This window comes from Microcaecilia unicolor, chromosome 2 (assembly GCF_901765095.1).
Source record: "Microcaecilia unicolor chromosome 2, aMicUni1.1, whole genome shotgun sequence".
Lineage (NCBI taxonomy): Eukaryota > Metazoa > Chordata > Amphibia > Gymnophiona > Siphonopidae > Microcaecilia > Microcaecilia unicolor.
The window spans coordinates 17498591-17514739 of record NC_044032.1 but is presented as its reverse complement, the minus strand read 5'-3'; the positions used below and the strand labels follow the sequence as shown (position 1 = coordinate 17514739).

The 16149-nt window shown below is 42.3% G+C and overlaps 1 protein-coding gene across 3 annotated transcripts in view; it reads left to right on the top strand.

The window, feature by feature from the left end:
- UNC13B (unc-13 homolog B) overlaps nucleotides 1-16149 on the top strand; it is a 763085-nt gene that overhangs the window by 677583 nt on the left and 69353 nt on the right. For all 3 annotated transcript variants that reach the window (XM_030192818.1, XM_030192817.1, XM_030192819.1), the window contains 2 exons: nucleotides 4038-4115; nucleotides 12258-12346. In XM_030192818.1, the coding sequence (XP_030048678.1) occupies nucleotides 4038-4115; nucleotides 12258-12346 (167 nt within the window). The remainder of the gene's footprint in view (nucleotides 1-4037; nucleotides 4116-12257; nucleotides 12347-16149) is intronic.

Below are 16149 nucleotides of genomic sequence, written 5' to 3'. Positions count from 1 at the left end.
TATTTTATTTCTAATTTGCTATGTCGCCTTTAACTGACAAAACAAGGCAAATCTGTTTACAATCTAAATAACATTTTAAAAAAATTAAAAGAGAACTACAAAACTTGATAAGAAAGGATCCATTCATACTGACAAATATAAAAGAATTCAACATTTTACACAGGACCCGGTCGGCTGCAAACCTCAAAGACCACCCAAATCAATCCAAGTAAACCCAATTAGAGAGCCAGGTTTTGATAGCAGTATTAAAGTTTTTGATGCTTTCGATGCTGATTGCAGAGCCTCCACCATGGGGATCACAGACTAGCCTGGCTGTGTTCCTCAGACCTTGAACCACCAGTTCAGGAAAATCTGGCAGATGTTCTTTGCCAGGGAGAAAATCTTTTTGGTGACATGGTGGAGGAGGCCACTGATCTTATCAAAAAGCATTCTGAAACAATCAAGCTGCTCTCCTGACCCCCACCTCTAGCTCAGCCTCAACATCCAGGAGATAATTTGGTGTGGGGCAACAGAGGACCTACTACTTTCAAAGGTAGAGGTATCATCCCCTCTTCTGACCTTCTCAGACAAATCAGAGTTCTCACTCCTGCCCTCTGCCCACAGCAGCAGAGGACCCAGAAGTCCCAGTCAGCTCGCTAGTTAAAACAAGGGGTAAGTTTTTGACTGACCACAGTTTCAGTAACTGTTCCAAACAACCTTCTGGTAGGAGGGAAACTGAATTTATTCCAGAAAAGGTGGCCCCCTATAACCTCAGACTGGTGTGTTCTAAAAATAGTTCAAATAGGTTATACACATCAATTTGAAAGGTTTCTCCCAAATTGCTCACCAAGAGCATCAAAATTAAGCTCTCAGCATCAGGAATTACTTACAAAACAAATCTTTTCCCTTTTGTAGGCCAACACAGTCTAATCCATTCTAACAAGGAAATAAGGAAGGTATTTTAATCCTAGTAGCTCCTGATTACCAAAACGAGAGGGGGATATCTCCCCATCTTAGACCTAAAGGCTCTGAACAAGAATCTGACAAGACAAAAGTTCAGAATGGCTTCCCTAATCAATTTAAGTCCGTGATTCAGAAAGGAGATTGGCTACGCTCTCTGGACTTGAAGAATGCCTATATGAGCATACAGATATATCCCAATCAGAGGAAGTGTCTGAGATTCCAAGTAAGGAAACATAACTACCAGTACCATATACTGCCATTCAGCCTCGCGTCAGCACCCAAGGGTATTCACAAAATTCCTAGCAGTAGTTGCAGCATCTCTGTGTATAGTGGGAGTGCATATGTTTCCCTGTCTGGACAATTGGCTGGTCAAGACCTCATCAGCAGAAGGTGCAAGAAACAATAGACCCGATATTTAGACTGTGGGAGGTAGCCAGGCTGCCAGCCATCAATGTCGGACCATTTCCGGTGACCGGCATTGAGTATCTGGGTGTTTTTTGGCCGTTTTAAGTTTAACCAGCCAAGCTGATATTCAGCACTGTCCGGTTAAGTTTAAACCAGCCAAAAACACTTCAGATATTTTGGCAGCCTAATTTGGCAAGACATGACTCAAGTGAGCACATTGCTCCCACTGTAAAGGATAGAAGATCTCACCTCAAAGTCCAAGAGGTGCACCAGAATCATCAGGTATAAGCTTGGCAAATGTTTAGGTTGTCTGGCCACATGGCCTGTACTATCCATGCCACTCCCATGGCACACCTTTAAGGCACTCAATGGACCCTGTCTTTTCAGAGGATTCAAGTCAAAGGGTGATCGCCGGGATGTAACTCCCATGAAGGAGACTTTTTCTCAGTGATTGATCCGCAGGAATTTGGATAAGAGACTGCCATTCCAAATTCCTCAAACCCAGAGGAAAGTTCCAACCAGGGATGGAGAGTTCATGTAAATAGGCTCCACACCCAAGGTGATCTGCTCAGGAGAAGCAGCACAAACAAATCTCCTAGAGCTATTTGTAATGCTTTAGTCTTCAGAGGTCAGCAAACTAAATTATTTTGATCTAAACAGAAAATCATGTTGCAATGTACTATATCACCAGCATGGAGGCACAGGATTGTACCTCTTGTGTCGGGAAGCAGGAGGGTGTGGAGATGGGCCATCTCGCATGGGATGGTGCTCCTGGTCACTTTTATTCTGTATGCATGTCCTCCAGCGCTGCTTTTAGCAAAAGCTCTCCTGAAACTCAAACAGCATTGAGCAACCATGATTCTGATCTGTTTCTCCCTACTTCTGGAGCTAGTCTCCAAAAATCTGTGGGGGGTTGACTGCTTTCCAACCCCCCTCATTCAGAATGAGAGGTCCCTTATACATTTTGACCTCCAGTCCCTAGCCCTCACAACTTGTGGATAGAAGTAGACTCCTTCAACTTATCAGAGGGTGTTTCCCAAGCCCTGCTTGCATCCAGAAGAGGTTTCACTAGGATGTCTAATGGTTTCAAATGAATGTGAGAGCAAAGCCATAGTCTCGATACCTGACCGAAAAATGTAGAAGTTATTCAGGCAGTTTTTGTGTAGGACAGGAAAAGGGATCCAGTTCTATACTGGTTCCCCTCAGTGCATTTGGAGCTTACCACTGTGCAGAGGGTAAGCCCATCACCGCTCAGCCTTTAGTTGTTCGCTTCATATGGGGCTTGCTTCTACTAAAACATCCCATCAAGCTCCCGACAGTGTCACGGGATCTCAAAATGTTCATTTCCCAGCTGACGAAAGCTCCTTTTGAGCCACTTGGTACCTGTCATCTGACGTACCTGACCTGTAAGGTGTTGTTTTAAGTGGTTGTCACTTCAAGCATTTCAGTAAGCTCCAGGTCTTAGAGGCTGACCCAACTTGCACAAAGTTTTACACCAACAGAGTGGTTTTGTACATACATTATAAGTTCCTTCCTAAGACAGTGTTGGAATTCCATCTTAATCAGTCAGTTGTTCTGCCAACATTTTTCCCAAACCACATGCCCTTCAAGGTGAAAAGTGCACTGCAAAAGAGCCTTGGCCTTCTATTTAGAGCAGACTAAAGCGCATAGAAAGTCCACACAACATTTTGTTTTAATTGATCCAAACAAGGGACTGCTATCAGCAACATACTCTTGAATTGGCTAGCAAACTGGGTTTCCTTCTCTTATGCTGAACTGACTCTGAAGGGTCATGTCAGTAGCTCACAGTGTCATAGCCATGGCTGCGTTCAAACCCAGTTGAAATCAGCTTACATAGAGGATATTTGAAGGGTCGCAACATGAACCTTAGTCCACATATTCCATACCTCCCTATTGTCTACAGCAAGATTCCTAACATGACAGCCAGTTTGGTTAGACAGTCCTTCAGAATCTATTTGGGGTCTAAAATACAACTCCACTGTCTTAGCCTGGAACGGAAAACAAATGGGCCTATCTTTAAAAAAAGTGCAAGTTATACTCAGTTTAAATTATGGGCCTTACCTGTTGCAGGCCTGAGTTGAATTCCCCTTTTCTTTTAAAATAGCCAGGTAGTTAGGAATTTCCTGTAGTAAAAATATTACATCCTGCTTGTCCACAAAGAAAACAAAGTTAATTATCTGTAGCAGATGTTCTCCGAGGACAGCAGGATGAATATTCTTACTACTCCACCTACCTCCCCTTGGAGTTGGTCTGTAAGCTATTAGGTTAGACTGAACTGGACCTGTGCAAAGATGGCAGGCAGGAAGGCACACCCATGCACAGTGAGTTGCTGCTAAAAGCCTCTGGAAAGACATTGGAGAGCATTCCTGTTCCAGGCTCCGTCGAATGGCAATACCCAGTAGAAGAATATACATCCTGCTGTCTTCAGAAAACCTCCACTACAGGTAAGTAACTTTATTGTGCTTCAGCTTTGAGACGAGCTTCCTCAGTCTCTTATGACTGGATGGCTAGCATTTAGAGTATTTAGTCTTAATCGTTGTTGCTCTTTATTGTCTCATCCTTAATTTGTGGGCATTTTACCATAGGAACAAATGTATCTCAGAGTAAAAGAATTAAATTATCTATCCATAACTTTTGTCTGAAACTAGACTCACTGTTATTTCTGTCAGCCTTGCATTTTGATGAACAACATCCAGCAACTCAGGGTACAACTGGAGAAGATGTTTGAAGCCATGGGTGGAAAGGAGGTAAGAGCAGAGAAAGCACATCCATCTGGGCCTGTGAAAATCCATGATTAGCAACTACACCATGCTCTTGAATATTCCACTAACAAAGAGAGAGGTCCTTTCACAAAGGCGTGCTAACGTTTTTAGCACGTGCATTAAATATGCGTGCGCTAAATGCTGGAGATGCCCATATATTCCTATGGGTGTCTGTAGTATTTAGCGCATGAGCTAAAAACGCACCTGTGTAAAACACCCCCTGAGGTTTTACATATACTTACTGATAATTATGGTTCATTTCCCTTAGGTACGCAAAGGACTAAACCACAGGTGGGAAACTTTAATCGGGAGTTTATATTCCATTGAAGGTGCAAAGCAGATTACAACAATAGTAATAACATTACAAGAGCCAGAAAATTTACTGGGAAATACAAATAACAGATTAACATAAAATTTTTGAAATAAAAAGGAACGTCAAAAAAGAAAATAGGAATTCAAACACCTAAGATATCTTGGAAGTGTACTCCTCTTGGAGAGGAAAAGTGAATAACAATGAGGTATAGAATCTTAAGATGTTGGCATTTTCAGGAAAAGAAAACTCTGGTCCTGCTGGTTCAAAAATTTTAAAAATACATGCCATTTTTAAATATATTAGGCTTGCACAGGATGCTAGTGCAACTGAATCATCAAAGGAGAGGGTCTAACAGTTTTATGACATTTGAAATTCATACATGCTGAAACATTTTGTAATGTCTGAAATTTCATTACTAACTTGTTTGAAACACCTTCATAAAGACTATTGCTGTAATCTAGATGCAAAATAATTATAGCCTTGAACCATTATAGAGTAGTGTTTCTATAAAGACAGAGATCTAATAATGCGAGGCTGTTGCAACCCAAAGAAAACTGTCTTGATAACTATTAACTTGAGGCTGTATAGTAATATGAGTATCTAAAATAAAACTAAGAAGGGACAAAGATCTATCAGCCTGTAAAGATAGACCCATAGTTAAAGTCAGATTTTGAGGAACTGATCTGTTAGTTCTTGTGAATGCTAATATATTCCTTTATTCAATACAGATTGTCCAGGTCGTATGGTCTTAAACTGAATAAAGACAAGAACAAACTGTTATGAGTATATAGCCCTAAGAGCAGTGCGTACCTAGGGTAGTTGACACCCGGGACTGGTCATTTTTTTAACACCCCCTTCCAAAATCCAGTACTAGGCATACTGAGAATACAAAACACTCAGGACCTATAGAGCAATTCTAGCATACCATAAGCAGTAATTTGTACAAGTTACACAAGGAAAAGGAAAGCATCTTAAACACTGCAGTGAGCACTAGAACATCAATTCACATATTGTAAAACGAAACTAGACAGAATAGTACAGATTGTCGATCCTGCACAATCAATGCCAACTGAAAGCTATGTCCTTTCCACAAACACAGATATACCCTAATCCACTATAGAATAAGTAACCATAAACTTTCTATTTAGGCAAAAATTAAACTGAACCCCCAAGATGCCAGACACTGCATACAATGCAACACCACAGAAACAGAAACTGTCCCCTAGTACTGTGCAAAATATAAAGACAGCAGATGTAAATTTGAAAAAAACTAACAAGTACCAATCACCACTTTACAAATTAACAAATAGAAGTAAAACAAATATAGAAAATAAAATAATACCATTTTATTGGACTAATACATTTAGCTTTCAGAGGCCAAAACATCCTTCCTCAGGTCAATACAGTATAGTGCTGTTACAATATCCTATCTGGACCTGAGGAAGGGGGTTTTGTTCTCCGAAAGTTAGCCAAAATGTATTAAAATTAGTCCAATAAAAAGATTACATTGTTTACATGTTCTATTATAAACATTAACACAGCTACAATACTACTTTATCCTAAAGCAAAAAAATATATATTTTTTATTTACAGTTTGTTGTCTCTGGTTTCTGCTTTCCTCATCTTCTTTTCACTGTCTTCCTTCCATCAAGCATCTGTCTTCGCTCTCTCTCTCTCTGCCATCCAGTGTCTGCCCTCCCGGCCGTCCCCTCCATCCAATGTCTGCCCTCTCGGCCGTCCCCTCCATCCAATGTCTGCCCTCTCGGCCGTCCCCTCCATCCAATGTCTGCCCTCTCTCCCTGCCCCTTCCATCCACTGTCTGCCCTCTCTCCCTGCCCCTTCCAGCCACTGTCTGCCCTCTCTCTCGCTCCCCCTTCCAGCCACTGTCTGCCCTCTCTCTTGCTCCCCCTTCCAGCCACTGTCTGCCCTCTCTCTCGCTCCCCCTTCCAGCCACTGTCTGCCCTCTCTCTCGCTCCCCCTTCCAGCCACTGTCTGCCCTCTCTCTCGCTCCCCCTTCCAGCCACTGTCTGCCCTCTCTCTCGCTCCCCCTTCCAGCCACTGTCTGCCCTCCCTCCCGCTCCCCCTTCCATCCAGGATCTGTCCCCTCTCTCTCTGCCCCCTCTTTTTGGCTCCCAGTTTCAGCCCCATTATCCCACCTGCCCCTAGTTCCAGCCCCAGCCCACATCTCCCACCTGCCCCCCCCCCCCTTTCAGCCCCAGCCCTTTTCTCCCACCAGTCCTGAGCGTCAGCCCCCAGCCACTTCTCCCTGTCCCCTTTTCAGCCCGCTTATTCCACCTACCCTCTTTTTCAGCCCCCAGTTCCAGCTCCAGGCCCCTTCACCCATCTGAACCCGACCCAGTCCCCTTCTCCCATCAGAGTCCTTCAGTCCCAGTCCGCTTCTCCCATCTGAGCCCCCCAGTCCCAGTTCCCTTGTCGCATCTGAGCCCCAGACCCTGTCCCAGTCCCCTTCTCCTGTCTCCCAGACCCTGTCCCAGTCCCCTTCTCCCATCTGAGCTTCCCCCTCCTCAACCCAGTCCCCACCTGCCTACCAGCTGTGTCGACAGACGACCCTCTTGTCCTGCCACCCGGCTGGCACCCTTTAAAAAAAATCTGTGAAGCACCTCGCGTCTGCTCTGCTGTAAATGAAGCAAATCGCCTCGTCGCATCAGCCCTTCCCTCACTGTGTCCCACCCTCGCGGAAATAGGAAGTTACATCATTGGGAGGGACACAGTGAGGGAAGGGCCGATGCGACGAGGCGATTTGTTTCATTTACAGCAGAGCAGACGCAAGGCGCTTCACAGATTTTTTTTTTAAGGTTGGGTGCAGGCTGGGTGGCAGGAGAAGAGGGTCGTCTGTCAACGGAGCTGGTGATAGGCAGGTGGGGACTGCGGCGCCAGCGGAGCACCCCCCACCTGCTCATACCCAGGTTGGACCGCCCCCACCGCCCCGCCCTTGGTACGACACTAAGAGAGACTCAAGTCCAAATTAGCATTATATATGTGTAAAGAGAGTCCCCCTGAAGACATTTTGAGCAAAGAGCAATACTTACCAAATGAAACAAAACTAAAAAATGTAAGGAAAGCCATATTGAGCAGACCAAGGTCCATCAAGCCCAACATTTTGCCTATGAAAGTGGCCAGATCACAAGTACCCAAAATTAGATCTGTTTTTCATAGCTTATTTCCAGGATGAGCAGTGGATCTCCCAGATCTACCTGGCTAATAAATTTCTATGGACCTTTACTCCCAGGAACTTGTCCAAACCTCTTTTGAACCCCACTATGTTACTTGCCGTGAGGACATCCAGCTACAGATTCCACAGCTGAATTATGCTCTGTGAAAAAATAGTTTCTGTGATTCGTTTTCCATCTGCTGGTCATTTATTTTTATGGATTATCCTATTGTCCTTTAGTTTGATAAGCTAAATAACCATTCCCTGTTTAAGCATTCCACCCCATTTATGATTTCATAATCTTCTATCATATTCCTTCTCATATGTCTTTTCTCCAAGCTGAAGAGCTCTAAACTGTTTAGCCTTTCTTCATAGTGGACGTGTTCTATCCCCTTTATCATTCTTGTCACCCTTTTCTACTTCCACTATATCCTTTTTAAAATTGATTGACCAGAACTGTATACAGTTCTCAAGGTATGGTTACACCAAGGACCTAACAGAGACAGAATATTTGCAGTTTTTGTTCCTTTTTAAATAGCCTCTTAAATTCTTTTTGCCTTTTTTATTCCTTTTAGCAGCAGTGGCATACTGGGCTGAAATTTTCAACATATTGTCCACAGTAAATTCAAGATCTTTTTCTTGGGTGGTGGCTCCTAATTTAGAACCCAACATTTTATACTTGTAGGTGGGATTATTTTTCCCTTTATGTATCATTTTGCAATTGTCCACAGTAAATTTCATCAGCCATTTAGATGCCCTGTTTCTTAGTCTAACAAGATCCTCCTGCAAATCTCACAATCCTCTGCTGTTTTAATAATTTTATGTAACTCACAAATGTGATCACCACTCCTGTCTCCAGATCATTTATGAATATGTTAAATGGCAGAGGGCCCAATATAGACCCTTGGGGCACTCCACTGACCTTTTTCCATAAGGATAACTAACCATTTAGTCCTGCTTTCAGTATCCTGTGTTATAGTCAGTTTGCTGTCCACAAAAGGGCATTTTTATTTGTTTACTTATTAAATTTGACTACTTCATCAAAAAAATAGCGTCCTATCCCATCACACTTTAATTTCCTAAGGAGTCTTTCATGAGGGACTTTGTGAAAGGCCTTCTGAAAATCCAAATAAACTAGTATCAATTGTCTCATTGTTATCCCCTTATTTGTTTGTACCTCCAAAAGAAAATCTAATAAATTGGTAAGACAGTACTTACCTTTGCTGAACCCATGCTGATTCTCATTAAGCCCTATCTCTCTAAAGCGTAAGTAATTTTATTTTTTTAAATAACTTTAGGAAAACTCTAACTAGTGTGGGAGAAGGCAAACCCAATATAATATATATCAACCCAAATAAAGGAGTTTGACTCTTGTATGTACTGATAGTATGGAGGTGTCCCTTTAAATTGGTGAAAAACAAATAGATTCACCCTTAAGACTATTAAATCTTAACAAAACGAACCTCAAATCTCCCAGCAAGGAACTCTGCAAAAATATTGTCAATCCCTTGTATAAATGGGAGTAGAATACTATCATAGGTTCTGTTTAAGAGAGAATGGAGAAAAAACCCCCAACGTAAAAACTCATCAACTAGATGAGAAAACCGTATGGGATGAAAAAACTCTCTTTCTCTCTTAAACTTTGTATATAACTACTATATTTAAACGAACACCAATATACCCAAACTATCCCAAAAGAACTGACATCAGCCAGTAAAGGACTCCCTACCTACCTAAGTTCCATACAGGGGGAAAAACTAGAGGTTAAATAGTTATGCAGCTTCAAATATATATAATGATTTTCAGCAGTATTTTTCAGCAGTATTGAGGAAAACCCTCTTTCAAATGTCAAAGATATACTCATGCAAGAGAAAAAATACTTAGCTTAGATCGAGTGAAGCAACTTCAAGAAAACCCTCAATCGAAAGGACCCCCCACATAGGAACTCCGGAGCCCTGAGTAAACGCTGCGGCGAAAAAAACCGCCACCCCTTCAACAAGAGCGCCTTGTTTCGCCACCCTCGTGGCTGCCTCAGGAAGGGCGCTAAATGTCCATCTGGAAAACTCAATTCACTCTGCGAACTGAACTATCAGTGAAGTAAATCCCAAAGATGGCACAAAGGGTTTTCTTGAAGTTGCTTCACTCGATCTAAGCTAAGTATTTTTTCTCTTGCATGAGTATATCTTTGACATTTGAAAGAGGGTTTTCCTCAATACTGCTGAAAAATACTGCTGAAAATCATTATATATATTTGAAGCTGCATAACTATTTAACCTCTAGTTTTTCCCCCTGTATGGAACTTAGGTAGGTAGGGAGTCCTTTACTGGCTGATGTCAGTTCTTTTGGGATAGTTTGGGTATATTGGTGTTCGTTTAAATATAGTAGTTATATACAAAGTTTAAGAGAGAAAGAGAGTTTTTTCATCCCATACGGTTTTCTCATCTAGTTGATGAGTTTTTACGTTGGGGGTTTTTTCTCCATTCTCTCTTAAACAGAACCTATGATAGTATTCTACTCCCATTTATACAAGGGATTGACAATATTTTTGCAGAGTTCCTTGCTGGGAGATTTGAGGTTCGTTTTGTTAAGATTTAATAGTCTTAAGGGTGAATCTATTTGTTTTTCACCAATTTAAAGGGACACCTCCATACTATCAGTACATACAAGAGTCAAACTCCTTTATTTGGGTTTAAATAACTTTAACCATTTGGCCTGGTACCAACATCAGGCTAAACAGTCTATAGATTCCCAGATCACACCTGGAGCTCTTGTTAAAACAATGTTATATTGGGGAGGTGCTATTGTTGGGAGATTTCAACTTGCCTGATGTGGATTGGAACGTCCCGTCGGCAGAATCAGAAGTAGAGGGATCGTGGATGCCTGCGGAACCCACAAGGGAAGGATCGACATTGGATCTAGTGCTGACAAATGAAGAAAGGGTTTCCAGTGTCCGTGTGGGTGCCCACCTAGGTAATAGTGTCATCACACAATATGGTTTGATGTAAGAGCAAAAGCGGAGTGCGGATGCACAAAATCTCAGCCGTACTGATTTTGGTAAAATGGGGGGATGCTTGAAGAAGGAGCTGATGGCAGAGGTAGGAAATGGAGAAATGGAAGTGCAGTGGTCCAAGCTGAAAACTGCTATAAATATGGCAACCAATCTTTATGCAAGGAAAGTAAATAAAAACAAGAGAAGCAGAAAGTCTATATGGTTCTCCAAACAAGTGGCTGAAAAATAAGGGCAAAAGAGGCTGCGTTCAAGAAATATGAAAGAACTCAACGAGAAGATCACGGAAAAGATTACTAGATTAAGCTCATGAAGCAAAGAGGGAAATATATAGGTGTCCCTTTTTTATATGTGAAACACTCGAGCTGCTTCGGGCCTGTAAAACAGCTCTCAAACAGACCACCATATGTGGTGGACTTACCCTCAAATAGCCTCATTCTGGAGACAGGTAGGCATTGGCGATCATGGAAAATTTGCTCAAAAAAGTAGCTCTTCTGCCTGTGTTTTGTCTTTTGGAATTCTTGTCCCGATGACCATCAGCTGGGCACTTGTTGCATTCTGCTAGATATACCACAGCTACATTTTAGGAGGTACCAAAACACTAGCGCTGGGGAAATCATGTTTCCAAGGTTGCCACAAATGAGAAACCAGTCTACTCAATGGAGGGAAGAATTGGGACAAGTACTGGATACTACAAGAGCAGTGGTTGTGATGAACTGTGAGATTCAAGGGATATGCTAATGGAGTAAGGAACTGAAAGCTGTTTGAAAATTACTGTGCTGACAACCTTCGACATTCATTTGTGTTCTGTTATCTGGAAACTGTGTCCTGCCTCTCAAGTTAATTAAAAAGTATTTTTAAAAGGCATCCATTTTTAACCCTATTTCATCAAGGTATCAGACCTTATATTTACAGTCTAAAAAGACAGATCTATTACAGGCTCAGCCTCCGCCAGCAATAATAACCCACTTGGCAGATGTACTCCAGCTCATTGTGAAATAGTAACATAGTAGATGACAGCAGAAAAAGACCTGCATGGTCCATCCAGTCTGCCCAAGACAAACTCATATGTGTATACCTTACCTTGAATTTGTACCTGTCCTTTTCAGGGCACAGACCATATCCTCTCCCTTTCTGCACTACCACACTTGTTCCAAATCCTTAAAAGCAGAAAGTTTTTACATTTTTCCAAAAATTCAGTAAATCTTTACTCAGAGTTTACCTCCACTGGGAGATTATTCCACAACTCAGATGATCATGTGTGTGATCACATGTAACTTTCATATATGGAATAACCAATAATCGATGATTCTTAAACTGGAGATTTTATTTGGTTAATAGAATATGATTGCAATTGACAGTGGTAAGGATCTAGCAAAATATAACATTTTGGGAATAATTTTATAACCATTTTTCACATGTAAAACCCTGTTTTTCACCTGGAAAAAGGGCTTTAATACAGTTACTCTGGGTTTCTTATGTGTGGAGAAACCTCCAGAAGTATTGTTGTTAGCTCTTATTAATATAAATAGAAGCACTTAAAAGAAGATGTAGAGAACAAACTTTGTATTGCTTTCCTCCTGTTATAATTAATTTATGACAACTACCAAGTAAACGGTGTGTCTGTGTTTGCAGCTGGATCCTGAAGCCAGTGATGCTCTGAAGGAACTTCAAGTCAAACTGAACAATGTTTTAGATGAACTCAGCACAGTTTTTGGTAACAGGTATGTAGTATGAAATTGTTCAATTCCGGTAATCACAGTATCACTAAATATTTTACCAGAGGGTGATTTTCCTGTTTATCTAAATGTAATGTTGCCACATAATAATGATAAGAAGGAGGGAGCATGTCCATGGAAAAACTGAGGATGCGAAGAAAAGCCAAGGGACATTATAATAACTAGAATGTAATTTATTTTTTCATTTTTTGACTTGTATACAAATAATGTTCAGAACAGCTTAAAATGACAGTCTTAAGAGTGTAATTTTATGAAGGTGTTTTTGATGTAAATTACAATATACGTATGTAAAATGCCTGTTATAAAATTACCCCCTGGGTATCAGTACACATGGAGGGGCATAATCTCCATTGGGCAGCCATGCAAAGGGGCGGGACAAACCGTATTTTCGAAAAAAGATGGGCGCCCATCTTTTTTTCGATAATACAGGTGGTGCGGGGCAAATGCCTAGGATTTGGGCGTTTTTGAGCTGGGTGCTATCAGTTTTCAGCCATAATGGAAACCGAAGGCGCCCAGCTCAAAAACGAACAAATCCAAGGCATTGGGTCATGGGAGGGGCCAGGATTCGTAGTGCACTGGTCCCCCTCACATGCCAGGACACCAACTGGGCACCCTAGGGGGGCACTTTTACAAATTAAAAAAAATTTTTAAAATAGCTCCCAGGTGCATAGCACCCTTCCCTTGTGTGCTGAGCCCCCAAAACCAACTGCCCACAAGTCTACACCATTACCACAGCCCTAAGGGGTGAAGGGGGGCACCTACATGTGGGTACAGTGGGTTTTGGGGGGTTTTTGAGGGCTCAACATTAACCACCACAAGTGTAACAGGTAGGGGGGGAATGGGTCTGGGTCCACCTGCCTGAAGTCCACTGCATCCACTAACAACTGCTCCAGGGACCTGCATACTGCTGTCATGGAGCTGGGTATGGCATTTGAGGCTGGCATACAGGCTGGCAAAAAAAGTTGTTAAAGTTGTTGGTTTTTGTTTTGGTGGGAGGGGGGTTAGTGACCACTGGGGGAGTCAGGGGTGGTCATCCTCGATTCCCTCCGGTGGTCATCTGGTCATTAGGGCACTTTTTTGGGACGTCGTGAAAAAAAGGGTCCAAAAAAGTGACCTAAATTCTCGCTAAAAACGGCCATTTTTTTCCGATTATCGGCCGAAGGCGCCCATCTCTGCTCAGCCGATAAACACGCCCCAGTCCCGCCTTCACCACGCCTCTGACACGCCCCCGTCAACTTTGGCCATTTCCGCAATGGAGTGCAGTTGCAGGCGCCTAAAATCGGCTTTCGATTATACCGAGATGGGCGCCCATCTCCCGATTTGGGTCGAAATATGGGCGCCCAGCACTTTCGAAAATAAGCCTGATGGTAACAAGAATGTATGATCTTTTATGCAACCCAGGTATAGTCATGTTCAAAGGTAGGTATTAGACATAGTACAGGTAGAGAGTCTCAGTGTATGTAAGGGCCCTTTTACTAAAGGGTTGCCGCATGGCAACCTGGAACTACTGCCGGCCCAATGCTGCCTTCAGCGGTAGTTTTGCCTCGAGCGTGTGCCATTTTCGATGCAAAGAAAAATATTTTTGGAATTTTTACTATGGCAGTAACCCAGTAGTAATTGGTTACCACTGGGTTACCGCAGGAGCCCTTACCGCCACCTGAGTGGGTGGCGGTAAGTACTCCCTGCTTCATGATCACATGGTAAGAGTAATCTTACCACATGCCCATTTTGGGGGGGGGGGGGCTTTTTACCTGCTGCAGGAAAAAGGTCCCTGTTGCTAAGCTTAAACTATGCATTTTATTATTGTTTTGCTTGTATATAAGTGAAGCCTCAGCCTCATGACAATTGGAAAATTTTTGTTTTAAATATCAATATGAGTATGTTGAGGGCAAGTTTATTTGCTTAGATAGGTGGGTTAGAAATATGTATAAAAATACTGAGAGTTAAAATAGAGAACTATTAAAATAAAGCAAAACTGTTAACCACATGCTTGTGTTAAACATAAATATAATTCTTTAGCTCTTCAAATTTTTGACAAATTGTGAGTGGCCTATCAAAGTCCAAAGATAAAGTTCACAGATAATGATATGTCATTGCTTGTCGCAGTGTCTGTATTGCCCCCCTACACGTCATGAATGTGGTACCCAACTTGCCTGACTGTGCCCCCAGAAGTTAGTTGTTTCGCAGCTTTAATCTAAGCCTTACTTGCAGTGCACACCTAAGGAGCGTGCACAAGGAGTAGGATGTGCTCCTGCATGCAAACCCTGAATGTGCATCCTACAATCACAAATACGCTGTTTTTTCAGTTTTTTCTCAGCACAGTCCTTCCTGTGCTTACCTATCCTGGTCCCGGCCCTCGCGAAAACAGGAAATGAGGACGGGACCAGAGCTGAGAGAGAAGGGAAGGCTGAAGACGAGCCTGCTCTTCTTTCACTGTTGCCGCGACCTGAGGTAAAAAAGAGTTTTAAATTCTGGGCGGCAGGAAGGCAAGGACGGAGGACTCTTGAGGGAGAAGAGGGCGGGCAGGTCATGCTGTCTCTCCTTTCCTCCAGGATGTACATCTTCAGGTCATCAAGTCTCTCATATGTCTTATGACACAAACCCCATATCATTTTCATCATTTTCTCTGAACCACTTCGTCTTTTTATGTTCTTAGCAAGATACAGCCTCCAAAACTGAGCACAATACTCCCAATTGGGGCCTCACCAATGACTTATGCAGGGGCATCAACACCTCCTTTCTTCTACTGGTTATACCCCTCTCTATGCAACATAGCTTCCTTCTGGCCGTGGTCCCTATCTTGTTGCATTGTTTTGTCACCTTGAGATCCACAGACACCATAACCCCAAGGTCATAAGAATAGTCATACTGGGTCAGACCGATGTTTCATCTAGTCTAGCATCCTGCTTCCATCAGTGGCCAATCCAGGTCATAAATGCCTGACAGAAACCCAAATATTATCAATATTCCATGCTACCAAACCCAGGGTAAGCAGTGGCTTCCTTTATGCCTATCTCAATAGCGGACTATGGACTTTTCTTCCAGGAACTTGTCCAACTCTTTTTTTTTTAACCCAGATATGTTGACCAATGTTACCACATTCTCCTGCAGCAAGTTCCAGAGCTTAACTATTCTTTGAGTGAAAAAATATTTCCCCCTATTTATTTCCATGTAATTTAATTGAGTGTCCCCTAGTCTTCATACTTTTTGAAAGAGTACAAAATTGATTCACTTTTACTCATTCTACACCACTCAGGATTTTATAGACCTCAATCCTATCCCCTCTCAGCTGTCTCTTTTCCAAGCTGAAGAGCCCTAGCCTCTTTAGCTTTTCCTCATTTGGGAGAAGTTCATCCCCGTTTTCATTTTGGTCTCTCTTCTTTGAACTTTTTCTAATTCTGCTATTTCTTTTTTGAGATACAGAGACCAGAATTGAACACGATACTCGAGGTGCAGTCACACCGTGGAGCAATACAGAGGCATTAAAATATTCTTGGTCTTATTTTGCATCCCTTTCCTAATAATTCCTAGCATCCTGTTGGCTTTTTTGGCTGCCACCACCACACACTGAGCTGTCATTATCAACCTCTTTCCTCTTATCTTTTACATTTCCTTTGGATTTCTGGACCCTATGTGCAGAATATTATTATTGCACCACAAGTCCAGAATGTTATTACTGTCTCTCTTGAATCTTAAATAGTTCCCTATTGTTGGAAAATTGTATGTGTTTGGCCCAAGGTGAAAGATCCAAAACTCCTCAAATCAGTACTCTCAAACCTCCATCCTAT